Source organism: Hyaena hyaena, unplaced genomic scaffold (assembly GCF_003009895.1).
Source record: "Hyaena hyaena isolate Hyena2069 unplaced genomic scaffold, ASM300989v1 scaffold_904, whole genome shotgun sequence".
In the NCBI taxonomy this organism is placed as follows: Eukaryota; Metazoa; Chordata; class Mammalia; order Carnivora; family Hyaenidae; genus Hyaena; species Hyaena hyaena.
The window spans coordinates 712,075-736,068 of NW_024081540.1; the positions used below are offsets into that span (position 1 = coordinate 712,075).

Here is a 23,994-nt window from a genome sequence, read left to right on the forward strand (position 1 = left end):
AGAAGGAAGTCATATTCCCTCTGTCAATAACATCACCATTAATTACACAGATCCTGCTACCTAGTACCTAGTTGGCAGTTTTCCCAAGAATGCACAAATTTGAACCGTTTTTAGCTTTCTTGCTTTTACTGGATATTCAGAGTTTAATGGATTTAACATCTTGCTTTGGTCAAGAGCAAGCGATGCATTGAATAAGATATTTCATTTTTATGCAAGTATTTTTTTTCTTACTATAACCACTTTAAGACCAGATTACCTGTAGAAAAAAAAAAAGTTGTATAATACTGTATTAGAAGGCATCTTCATATGGGCATCTGGAGCATTAAGGAAAACTTATTTAACTTCTTTGATAATATGAACTAACCCCCTGTGGTTCCCAGCTAAGAACCAAACCAAGTTCATAATCCAAAGGTGTTGCAGTTATTCCCAAGGCCAAATGCAGTTAGTTGTCTGTCATCTGAGGACTATAAAACTGAGCAAACTAACATCTGTTAGTGTTGGATATAAAAGGAATACATCTATTCTTTAGAATTCATTTAATATGAAGAAATGAAGCTAAACTCCAACTTGAGTGAAATGAACTATCAATAATTTTGCTTAGAATAATTAAGAATAATAAGTCATGTTATAAGCCCAATAGTATAAAAATCTCAGAACTTTGGCATGAATTGGCTCTATAAGTATGCTTGCTTATCCTCAGGTAAATAGTGTGTTTGACTTCTAATAACCTACCGGGATTTAACCCTGGCTTCAGCTCAGTGATTTTTTTTTTTAACTCACAGTGATTTTTAAGCTCCCTCTGATGGCAGAGAGAGAATGAGAATAGAAATGTTCTGGTGTATAGGTAAAACAGAGTTTAAGCTTCTGACTTGGATTCATGTTTGTTTATCAGTATGAAACACACTATATCTATGTTAATTGATTTTTCTTATGGAAAGAAAAGTAGTTTTGCTTGAAATATTTTCTATGGCTTTGCACTCACTTTTTCAGCAAAGGAAAAGATAAAATTCTTCTAGAATTGGATTTTGCATTTCTATTGAACCATGCATGAACTTCATCAGAGAGGGTCAGAGACAGAGAACCCTTGAAAGCCACAGCACATTTGTTCTTTTCAGGGGCATGCTGTTAGAATTGTCTCCCTACTCAATACAGGAAAGAAGACTTTCAGAATGAGATAAAAAGATGGAAATGTTCTTGGGCCTTGTTATGAATGTAATATTTTAAGTACACAGGAAATTTTTAAAAATTAGAAAAATCAGAAAGCTAAATGAATGGAAAAGAGTGAAGGCAAGATTCTTTTTATAGGAAATTCTTGCCAGTTATTTTGGAGGATATATTGGTGTTTGGAGTGAGATGACTCATTTTGTACTAAGATTTTGGGTAAAGCAGCTCTTTTCCTGGCCAACTCATATCTGACTCATTTACCACTAGTGAATAAGGGATAAAATGCTCCTGGCTAAGAACCATTGTAAGTATTTTTTGTTCATTTTTCTTGGATGGGGGGTGGGGGGCAAGAGGGAGATGACAACACATTAACAATCATTTCATTTTTACAACCTATTGATGGACCACGAAGGGTAAATTATTAGAAAAAGGCTGATATGTGGGGATTCATTCTAAGGATTATTAACTGAAATACAGTTTTCAAAACATAGTTTTCAGGTGGCAAAGGACTTGAGCGAGAAAGAAATCAATAGCAGACCAGGGAAAGGAAGGGAGGGAGGGAGGGAGAGGGAGAGAGAGAGAGAGAGAAAGAGGGGAAGGGGAGGGGAGGGGAAGGGAGGGAAGGGAAGGGTGAAATGGGGCCCAGTTATATGTTCAAAGAAGATTTAAATAGATGGACTTGATCATTTAGAAGAGAGAACTAAGATTTTAGGTTTCTTTTATTTGCTAGGAGACTGCACCTTTAAAAGATTATAGTTTGCATTGGTTAGATATCTGTTTCAAATGCTTCTGCTTTGAAAACGTCAGTGCAGTATTCAGGTTTATTCTTGGATACCAGTTCGGGCTCTGATGAAAATCAAGAGAAAGCTCTTTCTGGCAGTCAAAACTTCAGGATGATAAACTATTAAGTTATTGGGAACACATTTATAATCCAGAATTTCTGAGTGTCTCTTTTTTAAACCAAAACAGAAACTGAAAGTTACATTTTTCCTTTTTTTTTAATGTTTGTTTATTTTTAGAGATAGCATGCAAGCATGCGTGGGGGAGGGGAAGAGAGAAGGGGAGAGAGAATCATGAGCAGGCCCCATGTTATCCACACAGAGCTGGATGCAGGTCATGATCTCACAACTTCATGATCTCAACAATTCTAAGACCTGAGCCAAAATCAAGAGTCAGACGCTTAACCAACTTAGCCACCCTAGCACCCCAAAAGTTATATTTTTCAAATGTAATTTGTCCTGTTGATTATAGTGTGAACCATGTTAGATTTTCTTACTACAGTATGATCTGGTTGTTTATTTAATTATTTAATCTTCAAATTTTGGCAACTTTTCTCATAAGATGGTTTCAAATCATTATATCATACAGAAGTATGAGAAAATATTTGATACCAAGTGTAGCCATTTTGTTTTTTTAATAACTTACTCGTGAGTATAAAAAAATGTATAACAAAGGTTGGAAAATCCCAAGTATCATCTACCTTAGCTTCGAATGGCCTAACACTAGTGCCAGGGACATTTTAAACCACATTTTTCTGTATGTGAATATTTATATAGAAATATAGACCACTATCATATTTCACACTCATGTCTAATATTCCTAGAAGCAGAATTTTGTTTTCTCTTCTTTAGGATTGTATCTCCAAGGCTTCTAAAAGCTCAGTATTGCACAAATTATGCTTGTTTCTGATTTTTCTCTGTGATACCATAATTTTGAACACTTGTTTATCTAACCAAGCAAACATTCCGATATAAACTTTATTCTGAATTTTCATCCAATGTCAGCAAAATCGTAGTTGAAAAGTGGGCTAAGTGGGCTAACAATTTGGAAGCTCCTGGTAAGAAGAAGGATAATCTGTCCCTTCTTCTCTTCTTTATCCTTCTGTTTCTGGAACCATCTTTTTATCTCTGTTTTCGGAGCCTATCATGTGATCATGGGGCATGTTTGAATTCTGACTTAGCATGTTAGGATTCAATCCAGTGCCCCTTTATATATATTTAGGATTCCATTCTGAATTATTTTTAATTTTTAAGTTTGTTTATTTTTTTGTAAATAGTTTCTTGTCAAGTTGCTTTCCATATAACACCCAGTGCTCATCCCAACAAGTGCCCTCCTCCATGCCCATCACCCCCTATTTATTTATTATTGAGAGAGAAACAGAGAGAGCAATGGGGGAGGGGAAGAGAGAGAGAATCCCAAATAGGCTCTGCACTGTCAGCACGGAGCCTGATGTGGGGCTCAGACTCATGAACCTTGAGATCATGACCCGAGCCAAAACCTAGAGTCGGACACTTAACCGACTGAGCCACCTAGGTGCCCCATACATTCTGAATTCTTTAAAGCTTTTTTTAATGTTTTTTATTTATTTCTGAGAGAGAAAGAAAAAGACAGCGTGAGCAGGGGAGGCTCAGAGAGAGAGGGAGATACAGAATCCGAAACAGGCTCCAGGCTCTGAGCTGGCTGTCAGCACAGAGCCTGGCTCGAATCCATGAACTGTGAGATCATGACCTGAGCTGAAGTCGGACGCTTAACGAACTGAGCCACCCAGGTGCCCCATTTTTTTTTAAATTTTTAATGTTTTTCATTTATTCATTCTGAATTCTTAAAAGAATTATTCTCTAAGGTAAAAGAAGCATATTTGAATGGAACTATAAGTAAAATAAGATCACATGATAACTTTAGCTTCCCATCATTTCATCTACTCCTTCATTCTTTTCTTTTTACCACTACAAAGGAAGAATAGATTATGAATCAGCTTGCATAGATTCAAATCCCAGCTCCAACCTAATAATTATGTGGTGTCACGGAAGTTATTTATCACCCCGGGCTTTATTTTCCTTCTCTTTAAAATGAAGGGAAAATTTCATAGAGTTTGAGGATAAAATGAAACAGTACATCTTAACATAATACCTGATACATAGTAAGTACTCAATAAACATTAGTTTTATTATTTTTCCATCATTTTTCTTCTTTCACAATTTATTTTTCCCTACTTTAATACAAAGGTCAGCATCCAGTGATCTATATTAGAATATAGAGGCTGTACAAGGGCATCTATGTCTAACTGTTCATAGGTTAAATCAGTAGTACAGTCATTAAAAACAAGAGATTGACGAATAATTTCTAAGCAATAAATTGAGTTAATTAATCTGTAATTAGCTGACTTAACTCAAGACTTTCACAATGCCTAGTACATTGTAGGTAATGAGTAAATAATGAATCCAAAGAGAGAAGACAAAATATTGTTAAAATGATAACATAACATTTTGTGATGATACTGAGAAATTCTTGTCTCTCTCAAATTACTATGTTTTTTGAGAGATTAGTGTTTTTATATTTTTACAAGAATTTTTTAAATGTTTATGTTATATTAATTTTTATAGGACTAATTGACAATGTCAGTTTTCAGATAATTAGAATCCATCGTACTCATATCATAAAGATGGATTGAGTGAATAAATGTAATAAAGGAGGGAGGAGGAGGCAAAGTATCTGAATGGAGAAAGAAATTATATTTAGGGAGGGAGAAAAACATGGGAGTGATGCTGACAGATTACAGGATTATCCTCCAACCTACAGAATGAGGAAAGAGAATATCCAGTCCATTCTTTCTTTAAACTCATCCGATTATTCTGTATGTGCCAGGCAAAGAGTTGAGAGTCAGGGTCGCAAAGCTTCCTTGCAGTCCCCAAAATGTTCATATACTTGGGGATTATATTACTTTTCTATTGCTATCTTTAAAAGTTACTGTAAAATTTGTGGCTTTAAATGACAGAAAGGTCAGAAGGCTGACAGGTCTCCCTAGGCTAAAATCAAGAGGTTAGCAGGGCTTGGGTTCTTTCCTAGAGGATCTAAGGGAGAATCTCCATCCTTGACTTTTCCAGTTTCTAGAGGCTGCCTGTATTTCTTGGTTCATGACCCCCTTCTGTATCTTCAAAGTCAGCAACTATACATCCTGCTGACCTTTCTTCACTTAACACATCCTTTTCTGACTGAAAGAAGAAAGCTGAGAAAGCTGCCTTATAAACTGGGAAAGATTCCCTGCTTTTGAAGACTTGTGATTAGATTAGCTCCATTAGGATAATTAAGATAATTTCTTCATCTCGAGGTACTTGATTTAATCACATCTTCAAAGTCAGTTTCACCATGCAAGGTGACTATATTCACAGCTTCTGGGGAGTAGAACATAGATACCATTGGGGGTTATTATTCTTCCTACCATAGGATTAGTCATGAACAACCAAATAAAATAAGTGATAAGTGATTTGCTATATTGAGCTGTAGAAAAAAAAGAAGACCTAACAAAGTCCAAGAAATGGGGAACAAATCACAGAACAGGACAACTGAGCCAGAGTGGGAAAATACATAGGATTTCACCTACTAAGTAAGAAGAAAGATATCCAAGATAGAGTCAATAGCTTGAGCAAACCATCTGTTTTTTTAAACTTCTACTGCCAACACTCAGTCCAAAGTACCTTCATCTCTTATCCAAATTCTTGTAGTAGTTTCCTTACTAGTTCCCATATCCATTTTTGCTTCCTTTCTAATCCATTTTCTACAGTGCAGTCAGGGTGCTCTTCAAAACCAAACCAAACAAAAAACAACTGGAGAGCAAATCCTATTGTGCCTCTGCTTAAAACCCTTAATTGCCTTTCTATTCTATTAGCATAAAGATAATCATTCTTAGCAAGACGCATAAGCCTTCCATGTTCAGATCTTACCTTGTTTTGTACCTTATCTCTGAAATCTTCTTTGTTTTCTGATCTGTGTTCCAACAGTGAACTTTTTTTCATTTTTTTTTTCAAACTGGAACATACCTTACATATACTAGTATGCACAGATATTTTTTTTTACTTATTCCATGCTCAAATAAACACCACCCAGAGCAAGATCAAGAATATTTTCCTCACCCAGAAAGTTGCCTTATGCCTCTTAGTCAATGCCACTTCCTCCAGAGGTAATTCGTTGTTTGTTTTATAATTTATAGTTTTAACACTCTAGATTAGTTCTGCCAAATTTTAAAATTCACTTAAAGAGAATCAGTAGGTCATACAGATTTTTATGTCTTCTTTTATTCCACTAAGCATAATTCTTTTGAAACCCATATAGTCAGTAGCTTGTTCCTTTTTGTTATTGTACAGTATCCTTCTGTATAAACACACCATAAGTTGTCTATCCGGGTACATATGGATGGGTGTTTGGCTTGTTTCCTACTTGGGGCTATTAATTTATTTTGCTGAGGATTTTTATTGAGACCTAATTGACATGTAGCATTATATTTTAGGTATAAAACATAATGATTTAAGATATGTATATATTGTGAAATAATCACCACAGTAACTCTAGTTAACATCCATTAGCACACATAGTTATAATTTTTTTCTTGTCATGAGGACTTTTAAAATGTATTCTCTTAACATTTTTCAAACAAAAAACCACAGTCCTATTAACTATAGTCACTATCCAGTACATTACATCCCCAACACTTATTTATTTTATAATTGGAAGTTTGACCACTTTTACCCATTTTGCCTACTTCTAACCCCTACCCTCACCTCTGGCAATTACCAGTCTATTCTCTGTATGTGTATGTTTAGAGGTTTTATAGATTCTATAGGTAAGTGAGATCATATAGTATTTGCTTTCTCTGATTTGTTTCACTTAACATAATGCCCTCAGGGTCCATCTAAGTTGTCACAAATGCCAAGATTTTCTTCTTTTTTATGGCTGAATAATACTCCATTGTGCCACATATTCTTTATCCATTCATCCACTAATAAACACTTAGGTTGCTTTTATGTCTTGGCTATTTTAAGTTATACTGCGGTGAGTATAGGGGTGAATATATCTTTTTTAGTTAGTTTGTCATTCCCTTTGATAAATACCCAGAAGTAGAATTGCTGGATCATAATATGGTAGTTCTATTTTTAATTTTTTGAGGAACTTCCATGCAATATTTTCATAGTGATTGCACCAATTTACAATTCCACCATTAGTGCATGCATGTTCTCTTTTCTCCTCATCCTTGCCATCACTTGTTATTTCTTGTCTTTTTGATAATAGTCATTCTAACGTATATGAGATGGTTTCTTATTGTGGTTTTGATTTGCATTTTCCTGATGATTAGTGATATTTAGCACCTTTTCATGTCCTATCAAACATCTGTATTTCTTCTTTAGAAAAATGTCTACTCAGATCCTCTGCCATTTAGGGCTATTATGAATAAAGCTATCAAAATTTATTATTGTGGTAAAAAGCATGTAACATAACATTTTCCTTCTGAACCATTTTTAAGTGTACAGAACAGCAGTGATAACTGTATGCCCATTATTGTGCAGCATATCTCTAGAATTTTTTCATCTTGCAAAACTAAAGCTCTTTACCTATTAAAAAACAATTTCTCTTTTCCCCACTCCCCAGCTTCTGGCAATCACTATTCTACTTTCTGTTTCTAAGGATTTGACTGCTTTAGATACCTCATGTAAGTGGAGTCATGCAGTATTTGCCTTTTTGTGACTGGCTTACCTCACTTAGCATAATGTCCTCAAGGTTCATCCATATTGTAGTATATGATTATAGTCTATCCTTTTTAGAGCTGAATAACATTCCATTGTAGGTATATGCCACATTTTCTTTATCATTCGTCTATTAATGGACATTTAGGTTGCCTCCACCTCTTGGACACTGCGAATAATGCTTCAAAGAATATGAGTATGCAATTATCTCTTCAAGATCCTGTTTTCAATTCTTTTGGATATATACCCAGAACTGGAATTGCTGGATCCTATGGTAATTATATTTTTAATTTTTTGAGGAACCTAAGTCTCTATGAAATTTTCGTACAAGTTTTTATTTTGTGAACACAAGCACTCAATTTTCTTTGATATACCTAGGAATAGAATCACCAAGGTGTGGGGAAACCATGTGTTTGTAAAACACTTCCAAACTGTTCTCCAAAATGGTTCTGCCATCTTTCATTCCCACCAGCAATGAATGACTATTCCAATTGCTTCATATCCTCACCTACACTTTGTAAAATTAGTCTATAATTTTAGCCTTTCTAGTCAAAATTTATCTTACTGTGGTTTTATATTTTTTACAAAGACCTATATTCATGTTCATATCATGCCTCTTGGCACATTTCCTCCATTCTGTTTGGAATACTTATCTTCCTATTCCTCCCACTGATCCTGCTATACTGGCCTCCCCATTTTCTTCCACTTATCCAAAAAATTCAGATCAAATATCACTTCCTCTTCTTGGAGAATGTTCACTGACCATCCACACCCAAATTAGGTCTAGTACCCCTGTTACATTTTGTCTCCACAATACTTGTAGTACCTAGAACAGAGCCAGGTGCATAATAGACATGCAGTAATTACAGTTTGAATCAGAGAGATTCAATAAACTGGAGAGTGCCAGAATTAGAGATGTGGAGCTTTGGAGGCTGTGGGAAAGTAAAGTATGGCAGCCATTCTGGAAAGCAATTTAGTACTATTTACTATATACAAAGCATGGGAACTAGTAATCCTGCTCCTGAAGACTCTCTTGTCTAAAGTCATTAAAGTATATATACTAGGAAGTTCACTAAAGTTTTATTCATGGTGGGTAGACAGAGGGAGTCAAACCTGGGGTCCATTATTGGGAGAATGAATAGTTAAAATGTGGCAGATATATATACCATGGAGATGTCATATAGCTAAAGCCTAGATAAACCTAATTACCTGAATAGATCTAATAAATGCAGTACTCATTGAGAAAATTAAGCAACAGAAACTACACACACACACACACACACACACACACACACACACGTGTATATAATGGATATAAATATGTAAGTTTATATATAAATATATAACTATATATTAAATACATAAAAAATATATGCCCACAAAATAATAATATATAACTCTGAAAAATATATATATAATATATAACAAACAAAATAATGTACATAACAGGCATTAGATTGTCTGGCTTAGAGGAAGAAGAAAAAAGTAAGATATTAAAGGGATTCAATTAAGTCAGCGAAACAAGAGAAAATATATATTACTAAATAACATTATTAATATAAACAGAAATACTGTTTTAAAAATCATAGGAAATTAAATACACTTAAGGAAATGTACAAGAATCTAAGGCAAATACAAGAATATAAATTTATGCTATATATATTTTCTCAAGTTAAATTCTTTACTTTCAGCTTTGTATTTTTGTCAGTTATCTTAACCTGGGATTGCTAGACTGAACAGATCCTTCTCTTAAATATATGTAACCTTTACCCTTTATTGACAGGGAATCATCAGTGTTCATTCACTGTGAAGTTGGCTTGCTGTAGTAGAAATTTATGTCTTTCAGTTAGCTACACTTTTGTACTAAAATTTATCTTTGGAGGTTTTATTTTATATGTATTCCTGACCTTACTGTGTCTACATCTTACCTAATCACAAATGTAATTAAATTTAATAATGTAAATAGTGTATATTTTCCCTTTCCCTATCTCCTTCCACAACTGTGTTACTGTTAATCAAGGTAAACTTGGTGTATGTGTACATCGATGATGGAAGTGGGGAGACCCCACATTTCCAGAGCATTGCTTCCTACTCTTTCACCAAACACACACACACACACACACACACACACACACACACACACATTAAAAGGTCATTCCTCAACAGCTCATTTTCTAAGTGTTTCATGAAGATTTATGAAATATGAAGACTATAAAACAGTTACCTAGGGATAGGAATTAAGTAAAGACAGTACTGCCTCCACTGAAAGCTATGTATGTGAAAAGGGTAATACTATAAATTATCACAATGGCAGGTATAAATAATATAATTCTTCTGTAATTGTTCAACACTTTATAGTATATAAAGCATTTTTTTAATTACAACCCTGAGGGCAGGTCAAGGAATATTTCAGTTTTAAAGAGAAAATTGAGACACCACAAACGTTGACTTGCCCAGTTAAATTTTAGAAAGTGGTAGAGCTGGGACTTGAGCACAGAGCATCTACCAGGAGATTCTACAACTTTCTGTGCTACTAACCCTACTTCTATGCAGCAACATATAGAGAGAGCTGGTTAGTTATGTGGATATGTATTTGTTTTTTTTTGTTTGTTTGTTTGTTTGTTTTTTAATTTTTTTTTAATGTTTTATTTATTTTTAGGAGAGAGAGAGAGACAGCGTGAGCAGGGGAGGGTCAGAGAGAGAGAGGGAGTCACAGACTGAAACAGGCTCCAGGCTCTGAGCTGGCAGTCAGCACAGAGCCTGACGCGGGGCTCGAACCCACGAACTGCGAGATCATGACCTAAGCGAAAGTCGGATGCTTAACCGACTAAGCCACCCAGGCGCCCCTGTGGATATGTATTTGATTCAGTAGAAGGTAGGGATTAGTAAGTGGACTATTTTCAAAAAAGTGGTTACTATGACTTTTTTTTTTATTTTGGAGAGAGAGAAAGTGCATGAGTTGGGGAGACAGGGAGAGAGGATCATAAGCAAGACTCACACTCAGTGCAGAGCCAGATATGGGGCCTGATCCCACAACCCTGGGATCATGGACCTGAGCTGAAATCAAGAATCGGACACTCAACTGACTGAACCACCCAGGTGCCCCAAACTATGAAATGATTTTGAAGGGAGGAAAGAGAAGAGAAGCAACTGGGGAAAGCTTTATTTTGTAGTTGAAAGTCCCCATGTTTCAACAAAAGGGGCTCTGTTTTTGCCAATGAGTGTAGGTCACACAGTACATACCCTGTTCATGTTCTCAGAGTCTAGGCTGGACATGTGTGTATCTGGAGAATGCATAGATCCTCCACCAAGGATATATATGTGTTACTTACATCTGTGACCTCTGGAACATTTTCTCTCTCCACTATTGTCTCTGAAATTCCAGTCATAACTGAATCCTGGGTATAGGGGTAAAGATCATCTTATTGAGGATTTGTGTTAGAAATAGGAAAATTCAGGTTGGGGAAATGATGTCACTATTATGGGAGAGCAGAGACATGAGCTTTTTTCCCCCAACAAAGATCAGTCATCGGACAGCCATCCATGAACAAATACAGCTCCGGGAGTGCTTAGCAGCCCACTCAAAAACTTTAGCAACACAGTAGAACAAAAAACCTGAGAATAACAACATAAAAAGGGAATGGAGAACAGCTTCATTTTGCCTGAGTCATCCATTCTCCAGACTGACACTACTCAGCACCAAGAGGACCTCAGCTATAGAGTTCCCCTCACTGGGAAAAAGAGAGTGGGGTGAGTGACCAGCCTCCCCACCCTTGTGGGACACTGCAGGCAAGACCTACTTCAGTTTTGCCCCACCCAGAGAACTGGCAAAGCTGAGATGTATAGAGATAGCCTGGAACAAGGAAGAAGTGTGGGTGCAACCAGTATCAGAAATGCAATGGGAGTGATCATGGTTCCCAGTGACATGCTCTGCAAGGAACCCAGTAGCTTTTACTGCTGAAGAAACCAATGTCCAAAACAGCTCCTTCAGACACCCTGGAGATTTTACCACAAGGTTTTTACCAGAGGTTTTCATGTTCATGCTCTCCAGGTTCTCAAGTCTCTCCTCATTTCTTCCCTCTGCCCCCTATGCCTCTGCAGCCTGGGACTTATCCTGGCAGCCAGCCCCAGCTTCTGTGGCTGCACCAGCGCAAGACATCAACCTGGACCCTGGTGCTGACTCACCACCATGCACGGACTCAGGGATAGCCCCTCCAGCTGTGCACCTGCACACTGCTGGCCTGACTCCCATCACCAGCCTCCACTGCCATGTGTGCACCCATGGCAAGACCCTGCAGCTGTGGGAGTCCATGCTGACAGTTAAGGCCCCCACAACTGGCAGAGGACAGGATTCAGCCGTATCTTCTGTCTCTGGCCTGCTGAGCCCATGTGCAGCTAGTCCCTCCAACTCTGCACCTGCAGTCTCCTGGCCAACTCACTGGCCTCAGCTGCCATGTTTATTTATACCTTTGGTGAGACCTGGCAGCCACAGGAGCATACTCTAAAAATCAAGGGCCACAAAGTTGCATGTGAGCCCACATCTAACCCTGACTCAAATCCAGTGATTGGAACCACTGGACTCAACTGCATCTAGCGCCCTCAGCTGTGTATTTGCACCCCACCAACCTGAGTCCCAATACTGGCCTTCACTGATGTGCCCCCAGGAAGGCCTTGTGATCACAGGAGTACATGTCAAGATCCAGTGCCCCTACAGCAAGTGTGTGCATCACTGGCCTCAGCCACTACAGTGGCCTGTCCTGGTCCCTAACTGCTGTACTTAAGGAAGATCCTGAGGACCCCCAAATCCCTTGCAGCCACTCCCCTCCACCACCACAGTGCTCACCAAGGACCACACAGTTGTCAGTGTTATGGACCTAAGCCTGAGCCAACCAAATATCATGCCCCCCACTGCTCCAGACACAGAGCCACAGAGATCGTGAAGAATCAGGGAAACCTGATGTCACCAAAGGAACACAGTAAACTTCTAGGTACTGACCCAAAGAAATGGAGGTACATGAATTTCCTGAAAAAGAGTTAGAAATAATTGTTCTAAAAATGCTCAGGGAGTTACAAGAGAACATAAACAATTTAACAAAAATCGGGAAAACAATACAGGAACAAAATGAGAAGTTCAACAAAGAGATAGAAAATAATCAAACTTCAGTTTGGAGCTGAAGAATACGAAAGCCGAACTAAAGAAATCAGTACAGAGCTCCACATCTGATTGGACCAGGCAAAAGAAAGAATCAATGAAGGCAAAGATAATTTGAAAATATTGAGTCAGAGGAGCAAAAAAGTAAATAAGAATGAAAAGGAATGAAGAAGGCCTAAGGGATTTATAGAACAATATTAAGACAGTCTATGAATTATTGGAATACCAGTAGAAGAAGGTGACAGAAAACTTATTTAAAGTAACAATGGCTTAGGGTGCCTGGGTGGCTCATTCAGTTGAGTATCCAACTTGGTTTCTGCTCCGGCCATGCATGATCTCATGGTTTGTGGGATCAAGCCCTATATCAGGCTTTGCACTGACAGTGTGAAGCCTGCTTAGGATCATCTCTATCCCTCTCTCTCTGCCCCTTCCCCCTTAAAATTAATAAACAAAAAAATTAAGTAATAATGGCTGAACTTCCCAAACCCGAGGAAAGATTTAGATATCTGAGTTCATGAGGCTAATATGTCAGCTCAAAATTCCAATCCAAAATTAGCTTCTTGGGGCACTTGGGTGGCTCAGTCAGTTAAGTGCCCAAGTCTTGATTTCAGCTCAGCTCATGATATCATGGTAGTGAGATTCTTCTTCTCCCTCTCTCTCTCCTCCCTCCCCCATCATGTTTCTCTCTCTCTCTCTCTCTCTCTCTCAATAAAACAAAATAAAACCAAAAAACTGATCTTCTGTAAGACACATTATAATAAAACTGAACACACTATAATAAACTAAATAAAACTGTCTAAATCGAAGACAAACAGAAATTTAAAAGTATCAAGAGAAAAAATTATACTGGGGAACTTTCTTAAAGTTATCTGTGGTTTTCTCAGCAAAAACCTTGCAAGCCAGGAAAGAGTAGGGTGATATATTCAAATGCTGAAAATAAAAAACTGCCAACCAGGATAGTTTACTTAACAAAGTGGCCCTTCAGAAATGAAGTTGTTTTTTCCAAACAACTGGAAGCTGAGTAAGTTCATCACAACACCTGCCTTACAAGAAACGCTGAAAGCAGTTCTTTTAGCTGAAAAGAAAGAATGATACTGAATAACTTGAAAACATGAAAATATTATGTACACTAGTAAAGATAAGAATACAATGAGAATCAGAATGTTCTAATACTGTAATATGATGTTGTATTAATCACTTAACTCTAGTATAAGGGTTAAAGGACAAAAGTGTTAAAAATAGCTATAGCTACAATAATTTCTTAGTAGATATATAGTATAAAAAGATGTAAATGACATAAAAAGAGTAAAATGTAAGGAAGGGTAGAATTTTGCATGTGAGCAAAGTTAAGTTATCAGATTAAATGGACTGTTATATCTACAAGATGTTTCAAGTAAGCCTCAGACTAATCACAATTCAAAAAGCTATAGTAGATACACATGAAATAAATAGAAGGGAATCAAAGTATACCACTAAGAAGAAATATCAGTTCAAAGTAAAGACATCAAGAGAGGAAGAAAGGAACAAAGGGACTACAAAACAACTAGACAGCAGTTAACAAAATGGTAATAGTAAAGTTATTGGCTATCAACAATTATTTTAAATGTAAATGGATTAGATTCTACAGTCAGAAGGCATAACATGGCTAAATGAATTTAAACAAACAGGACCATCTGTATACTGCCTATAAAAGACTACTTTAGCTTACGGGCTCAAAGTGAAAGGATGGAAAAGATATTCTATGCAAATGGAAACCAAAATAGAGAAGGAATAGTTATATAAGAAAAAATAGATTTTGAGTCTAAAATTGTATCAAGAGACAAAGAAGGTCATTATACATTGATAAAGAGATCAGTTTATCAAGAGGATACAATTATAAATATACATGGAACCAACATCATAACACCTAAATATATTAAACAAATATCTTAAGGGAGTAGTATAAACAATGCAATAATAGTAGGAGACTATTATTAGTACTTCAGTACTCCACTTTCTACAATGGATACATCATTGAGATAGAAAATCCGTAAGAAAATATTGGATTTGATCTATACTTTAGAGCAAATGGATCTAACAAACATACATTTTATACAACAGCAGGAAAATATACATTTTGCTCTAGTGCACATGGAACATTCTCCAGGACAAATCAAATGTTATGTCACAATACAAGTCTTAGCAAATTTTTAGACTGAAATTATACCAAGTATGTTTTCTAACCACAGTGGTACTAAACTCAGAACCAATTGCAGGAAGAGAACTGGAAAATTCACAAATATGTGGAAATTTTAACATACTATTGAAATAATAGATCAAGAATGAAATCAAAAGAAAATTTAAATAATATCTTGAAACAAAGAAAAATGGAAACAGAATATAACAAAACTTATGGGATAAAGGAAAAGCAATGTTAAGAGGCAAATTTACAGCAATAAGTGCCTCAAAAATAAATAATCTCAAAACACTCTAGTTTACATCTTAAAGAACTTCTAGAAAAAGAACCAAAAGTTGCCAGAAGAAAGTGAATAACAAAAATCACAGCAGAAATAAGTGAAATAGAGAATAGAAAAACAATAGAAAAGATCAACAAAACTGAGAGTTGATTCTTTGAAAACTAAAAAGGTTGACAAACCTTTAGCTAGACTTACCAAGAAAGAGGACTCAAATAATTAAATTATTAATGTAAGAGGATACAACTAATACCATACCAATACAAGTGGCATAAGAAACTACTATGAACAGTTATATGCCAACAAACTGGATAACTTTCAAGAAATAAATAAGTGCCTAGAAATATACAACATACCAACACTGAATCATGAAGAAGTAGAAAATCTGAACAGACCAATAATAAGTAAGGATATTGGATCAGTAATCATAAACCTCTCAAACAAAATTCTAGTCCCTGATGATTTCACTGTTGAATTCTTCTAAACATTTAAAGAAGAATTAACAGCATTTCTTCTCAAACTCATCCAAAAAGTTGAAACTTAGCTTAATATAGTCCATATTGCCTCAATACCACAAGGATTCTACAAGAAAAGAAAATGATAGACCAATACCCCTGATCCACTTTGATGTGAAAATCCTCAACAAAATACCAAACAATTTCAACTACACATTTAAAGAATAATACATCATCATCAAGTGGAATTTATCCCTGGAATGGTTCAACATATGCAAATCAATCACTGTGATACACTACATTAGTAGAGTGAAAGATAAAAATCATATGATTCTTTCAATAAATGCAGGAAAAACAACTGATGTTTAACATCCTTACCTAATGAAAATCTCAACATATTGGGTATAGAAGGAACACACCTCAACATAATAAAGGCCATAATAAAGAGCCACCGCTAACATACCCAACAGTAAAAAGTTGAATACTGTCCCTCTAAGATCAGAAACTACGGAAGGGTACCTACTCTTACCACTCCTGTTATACATTGTACTGGAAGTCCTACCCAGAGCAATTAGGCAAGAAAAAGAAATAATAGGCATCCAGACAAGAAAAGAAGTAAAATTGTCTTTGTTTGCTAGTTGCAGAATACAAAATAAGATCTATATACCAAAAAGAAGACTCTTATGAAAAACATTGAAAATGATACAAAGGTTTAACTATACACACAAAGTGTTCATCACCCAAAGTCATCTATAGAGTCAGTGAAATTCCTATCAGAATTCCAGTGGCATTTCCCATAAAAATAGAAAAAAAATCCTCAAAATCATATGGAATTACAAAAGCTGGAAGCATCACACATCCTGAGTTAAAACTAGATTACAAAGCTCTAGTAATCAAAACAGTATGGCACTGTCATAAAAGCAAACATAAACGAATGAAACAGAACTGACAGCCCAGAAATAAACCCTCAAACATACAGTCAACTAGTATCCAGACAAGATACTACCAAGGGAGCCAAGAATATTCAAAGAGAAAACAATAATCTCTTCAGTAAATGCTATTGAGAAAACTGTACATTCCCATGCAAAAGAATGAAATTGGACCCAATCATGCACCACTCACAAAAATTAACTTGAAATGGATTTGTAAGACCTGAAACTATAAACATAGTTATAGTTTAGGAAAAAACACAGGGAAGAAAGCTCTAGACTTTGGTCTTTTGCAGTGAATATTTTGGGTATGACAAAAAGAAGAAAAACCAACAAAAGCAAAAATTAAATATGTAACTACCTCAACCTAAAAGTTCTGCAGAGCAGAAGAAATAATCAACAAAATGAAAAGGCAACATGTGATTCAGAAAATACTTACAAGCCATGTATATATGTGATATATATTTACAAACCATGATACATATATAAGGGGGTGATATTCAAAATATATATGGAACTCATACAATTCAATGGCAAAGAAATAATAATTTGATTTAAAAGTTGACAAAGGACAAGAAGAGATATTTTTCTAAAGAAGACATACAGATGGCCAACAGGTATATGAAAAGATGTTCAACATAACTAGTCATTAGGGAAATGCAAATCAAAACCACAATGAGATACCACTTTACATCAGTTAAAATGGCTAGCATCAAAAAGACCAGCAATAATAAATGTTACTGATGGAGATTCCTCAAGAAATTAAAAATAGAACTACCATGTGATGCAGCAATCTTATTACTGGATATATATGCAGAGGAAACAAAATCACTGTCTTGAAGAGATATCTTCACTCTCATGTTCATTGCAGCATTACTCACTATAGCCAAGACAAGGAAACAGCCTTGTCTTCACTGACGGATGAATGGATAAAGAAAATGTGGAATAAACTTCCAGTGGAATATTATTCAGCCATAAAAGAGATTCAACATGAGTGAACCTGAGGGCATTATGCTAAGTGATACAAGGCAGATGGAGAAAGACAAACACTCATTTGTATGATCTTACTTACATGTGAAATCTAAAACTTTTGAACTCAGTATGTATTATAAGATGATGGATGTTAACTAAACCTATTATGATAATCATTTCATAATATATGTAAATCAAACCAATATACTATATACCTTAAACTTATACAGTGATATATGTCAATTATTTCTCAATAAAACTGGAAAAAGCCCACATTGAACTTATAGAAACAGAGAATAGAGAGTTACCAGGGGCTAGGAATTGGGGGAAGTGGAACAATGTTGTTCAAAGGGTGCAAACTTTCATTCATAAGATGAATCAATCCCAAGGATCTAATAGTCAAGGTGACTATAATTAACAATAATGTATGCATGAAAGTTGCTATGAGATTAAATCTTGAATGTTCTTACCATAACAACCAAATGGTACTTACATGAAGTGAAAGATGTGTTTTTGTGGTAAACATTTTGCAATACGTATGTGTATCAAGTCATCACATTATACACCTTAAACTTATACAATGTTGTATGTCAATTGGATCTCAATAAAGCTTTAAAAAAAATAGGAAAACTCAGATTCCATTAAGGTTTTCTTCTCAGAATACTGATAATTTTAGTTTGGAAAGATTTTAATGGAGTATGACTCATTTAAACAGTTTTATATCTTATGTAGCAATTCTAAACACTTTCTACAACCTCCTTATCCGGTACACTCTTGAACAGGCTATAACTTCCAAAGAAATGATTTTTTTTTTTTTAAGTACTCACATGGACTGATTTGGCACTCCTTCTTTTTGGTAATGTCAAATAATGAATATCTGATATTTCTCATTCTTTAGAGGATGCATTAAAATTCTTTTTATTACCATCTCATTGATAATAATTTTATTTCAATAATTTAAATGTATTATAAAAACACTAAGTTAAAGTGGCAACTACTTGGGGCTCCTGGGCGGCTCAGTCCATGAAGCATCCGACTTTGGCTTAGGTCATGATCTTACGGTTTGTGATTTCGAGCCCCATGTTGAGCTCTGTATTGACAGCGTGGACCCTGGAGCCTGCTTCAGATTCTGTGTCTCCCTCTCTCTCTCTCTGCCCTTCCCTCCTCTCTCTCTCTCTGTCTCTCTCACTCACTTGCTCGCTCTTGCTCTCACTATTGCTCTCTCTCTCAGAAATATATAAATGTTAAAAAAATTTTTAATGGCAACTACTTTATAGATACATAGAAATCTTGATTTATTTTCCTTATAAATCTATAAAACAACATGGCTAAATAGTTCATTTATCTTCATAGACAGCTGTGTTTTAAACATAGCATTGTCTTCCCATTATGAAAGTAACTCATTATAGAATACTGGCAAGCATAAACTATATGAAAAAAAAATGAAAACCACGTATCTATTACTCCACCATGCAAAGAGAACTATCATCCAAATATTGTTTCCTTAGTTTCCTTTGATAGCATAGGCATTACTCTGTACCTGTGAGCCATTCACACAATTGTATGCATATGTTAGATGACAAAGGTACAAATCCAAATTATTAAATAATGTCTCATAGTGTTTATTGTTTACAAGTCAAGTTTATATCCTTTTTTTCACCTTATCTAATTCATTAAGGAACATTTTTCCCCTCTGGTTTTGAACATAAACCCACCGCGTCACAGAAGTGCAACGTTAGCAATTACAACATTAGCAAATAGTAGAGCTCAGATTCAAACTTCCTTCTCTCGACATCTCAAATCCCAGTATTCTTCCTCAACAATCCAACTACCTCATGTATTTGGACTTCTTCTACAGTCTGTCCTTTTGACTAAATTAAAAATCATTCTTAAAGTTTGCCTTAAAACTCCCTCAGAGTGTTACTAAATTAAGTTTAAATATCAAGTATAAATTTTCAAGCAATTAGTTTTGGTTTTGCCTGAAGAGAACACCCCACAGATGATGCCGAATAAAAACTATTTACACACTACCATAGAGCATTTCTTGTAAAAATGTTGGGTCTGTAGCAGCGATTTACTAATCAAATTCAGAATTTGATTTGAAATGCCTCCGGCAGGCAGCCAATCCAGTTATGAAAGAACAGAAGCAAAAACTAGAGCCCTGGTAAGTCTTCTACAGAAGCTAGCTGGGTTCTTTGCTCTCATTAGCAAACTGGTTCCATAGGAAATCATTGTGATTGCTCCTAAAATAAAATATTATAGTTAATTTTTTCAATAAATTATTGAACTGTACTAGACACAAAACATGTACATTTCAGAATCTAGAGTTATAAAATATTTTGACATGTTTTAATATAAACAGGAACATTTCCAATGATTGCTTGGATCTAAAATGTTTTTCCACTTGACATTTGTTTATACTTCCTAGGAAAGAAACTCTATTTATGGATAACTGAATAACACAAATAAACATCAGAGAGAGCTGAAAAATCAGCTTTGATTATGCATGAAAATCTACAATGTCATTGTGTACTCTTATGCCGTATTCTGATTGCCTGTTTATTTTTACAGAACTGCTGGTGAGCCTATGGAAGAGGAGCCAGCCTTGTGAAGTGCCAAGCACAACCCCCCACCATATTTCCTGTGTGTGACATCATTGTGTATCCCCCCACCCAGCACCCTCAGACATGTCTTGTCTGCTGCCTGGGTGGCACAGATTCGATGTAACATAAACACTGGGCACAAAATTCTGAACAGCAGCTTCACTTGTTCTTTGGATGGACTTGAAAGGGCATTAAAGATTCCTTAAATATAACCATTGTGATTCTAAAGTTACAGTAAACCACGATTGGAAGAAACTGCTTCCAGCATACTTTTAACATGCTGGCCGACCCACTCCCAGACCCAAAGTTTGAACTAGTAACATCCAGTAGAGCGTTAGATCCTGTTAATTATGGATGCTATGACAGCCAGCAAAATTTTGGGCAGAACCTGAGAAATACTCATTCCTGACATTCTAATCAGTTTTTTTATTGTGTAATTTTTGTCAGTCTTAAATTGCTTACAGGATTTGCTTTTGGATATGAACAGATAGCAGTTCCTAACATACCACGGAGGGGAGGGGGGAATTGTTTTGTTTTGTTTTGTATGTTTTGTTCTGTTTTGTTGTTTTTTGGCCTTTAACACATGGTTCAGCTCTTGCTAATAAGAGTTCAAGATGGAGAAACTGAGATGAGGCTTTGTTCAATGGAATAAACCATGCTTTCTCTCAAAGTCCAAATGCCAAAGGAACTTCACAAACTGTATGTAATGGTGCAATATTTTATGTCACAGTTTTTAAGAAAAATAACCCTATTTCTCTAACCTCCCTCTGTGTGTTCTCACACGTGGGAGATTTGCAACTGTATTTGAGGATGAGGTCTTCCATCCCCCTCGTACATCTCTTGCTCTAATGATAGTTGCTTCAAGTATATGATCCATGGAGGATGGTCTTAATTTTTTCCAAACCTATCAAGAACTTAGTTCTAACTTTCATTTTCTTTCCTCCATCACATCCTTTCTTCTTACCTTTCATCCTTCCTTCCAATAGAAAAGCTAAAGATTACCCATAATTTACCAGTTACTTTCCCAGTTACTTAGGTGCTTTCAGTATTTCTTATTTATTTACTTACTCACTTACTTACCTTTCAGATTAACAATTGCTTGGCCTGATGTGTTCTTTTAGCTCTTACACCACTGAGGTGAAGAAATGCTACTGAATTTTCTAGATCTTTGAAATATGTTAATGACAGCTTTGCCTATTTGAAGTCACCTTGAATTGAGTTAACCTTGAAGTTGTGCCTTCCTGGGTGGTGGGGGGGGGAATAAAAACACAAACAAAACCTTTATATATGTTGCCTTAATGTCAAAGGCTAAAAATAAAGGACCTTTATTTCTGAGGTTAAAATCAATTTACTAAATATAAGTAGGTTATACCCCTACCTACCAAAATTTAATTCAATGTATAGCTCAAACACCTACAGACATTGATGTAAAATACGTCACAGTATTTAATATCTGACAATGCTTTTGAAAAATTGATGTTTCTTTTTATATATTTTCCTAACTCAAAGGATATATTAAAGCCATAAGTGAAGATTGTCATGCTTTTATTCAGAAATCTGAAAGAAACCTTAATTAAAACAAGGTTTTAGGAAAGGCCATGATATGAAAGATATAAAACAATGTGGTTTTAGTTAAAGAGGACTCTAACCTGTAAATCAAAGATGAAAGATCTCACTCAAGTAGAATTATATAACTCCCTTTTGTTATACAGACCATATTTTTCATGCATTTGGTTTTTTTAGGATTACCATTTTAATTTTAAAGACTTTTATTACATATACAAAAATGGCTCAATACTTGGTTTAACATCTTAGAAATTTGAGACACTCTTTGAAATAGGAAATCTGAAATGGAATGTAACTCAGTATTAGGTAAAAATTAGTTTTAGTGCATATGGGTAAGGTCAGTCTAGATTCACAATAATAATGAATTTTTGTTTAAGAAATCATATTTTCAGAGAAATTGATGCCAAACATATTTGCTAGCTCTTGCAATTTTCCTGTAATTGCTTGAGAAGACAGACTTACAGAAAACCACATATTGGAACCAAAGGCTTTAAAAAAAAAAAAAAAAAGACACCTCCCCCCTCTTAAAAAGGAAAGTTATATCATATTTTAATTGGAAATGTAATTGTGACTTTCTAAAATCAGCTTCATAATTACACACCTCAGTTATTACTTTCAGTCCTCTCAGATACTTTTTAGATGTTGAATAAGAAAATGAAACAGTATAGTGTAAGCATACTAATTTACTGACGTTTCCTATAATAATGTTGCCACATACTTAATATACACAGCCATCAATCTGATAAAGCCAAATTACTAAGATACCTCCCTGGTTATTTAGATTTACAACATGACACATTAATGAGTTAATCACACATCCTTCCATGTGATACCATACCAAATTGGCTGCCGTTAGGGTCTTTAGGATGCATGGAGAGAGAGATAAACTAGGGAGAGTATTAATCACAGCTGAATGTAGTTGTAAGAACAGACTGCCAGTGCTTTTTGATTATCCCGTTACAAGCTGTAGTATAGCCCTCAGGGACGGAGTGGAGGCTTTTTGAGAACATCAACACTTCTTTTGAAATAGACCAGCACTTTTTGAAAGGGTGGTTTCACTTGATAATAGTTTTCTTCACTTATACATTTAATTTTTATTTCTCATAATAATAAGAGATTATTAAAACTACTCTCTAAACATTATCAATAATGTATCTCTGAAGTTTAAATATACAAGCTTTCTCACAATCTCATAGCTCACATACATGATGAGTAAAATGATGACTTTTGAGAAACAAATTAGTAAATCTAGCACTTTAATAAGGTTTGATAATAATATGTACAAAAAGAAAATTAATTTTCTCAATTATATAGTACAACCCACTGCTGTGTATTAAATTGAAAAACAGTTTTATTAGGATAAGTAAAATAGACCTCAAATGGTAATAGAGGCTATTTAATTATTGCTTACTAAATAGGAAGAACATTTTGAGATGAAATATTTAAAAATATTTTAACAGATTTACAACATCAATATTAGAGATAGAAATATGCTTTTTAATTTTTTAATGTTTTATTTATTTCTGAGAGAGAGAGGCAGCGTGAGCAAGGGAGAGTCAGAGAGAGAAGGAGATACAGAATCTGAAGCAGGCTCCAGGCTCTGAGCTGGCTGTCAGCACAGAGCCCAACGCGGGGCTTGAACCCACGAACCGTGAGATCATGACCTGAGCCGAAGTCGGACATTTAACCAACTGAGCCATTCAGGCGCTCCAGAAATCTGCTTTTGAACAAAACAGAGATACACAGGAAAAACTATTACAAATCACATTTCTATTACCAGTCATAAGAATTGAAATCTTACCTTCAGTTTTGACTATAACCCTTTGCAAAACTCTCACAAACCTCTCACTGAGAACATAGTAGAGGAACCTGGCTGGCTCAGTCAGTAGCGCATGCAACTTTTGATCTTGAGGTTTTAAGTTCAAGCCGAATGTTGGGTGTAGAGATTACTTAAAACCTTTAAAAAACAAACAAACATGGTGGATTTGAAAGCAGGACGTCTTCTCACACAATTTCAAAACTGTAGGGATGGTCTTTCCTAACAGTTTAGTACTCTTATATTTCCAAATGTCATTCATAAAGCTTTGTGGATTTACTGGGTTTCTTTACAGACTCCATATGGAAGTAAAATAGAATAACCATGTGGAAAGTCTCCTGGGAGAAAATTTCTCTTCAATCAGCACTT

At 35.5% G+C, this 23,994-nt stretch overlaps 1 protein-coding gene across 1 annotated transcript in view; it reads left to right on the forward strand.

The window, feature by feature from the left end:
- The window catches only part of HDAC9 (histone deacetylase 9), a 718,836-nt gene extending 698,382 nt beyond the window's left edge, over nt 1–20,454 (forward strand). The window contains exon 26 of the mRNA XM_039220715.1: nt 20,212–20,454. Within this exon, the coding sequence (XP_039076646.1) occupies nt 20,212–20,251 (40 nt within the window). The 3' untranslated portion in view covers nt 20,252–20,454. The remainder of the gene's footprint in view (nt 1–20,211) is intronic.
- The last annotated feature ends 3,540 nt before the right edge of the window (nt 20,455–23,994 follow it).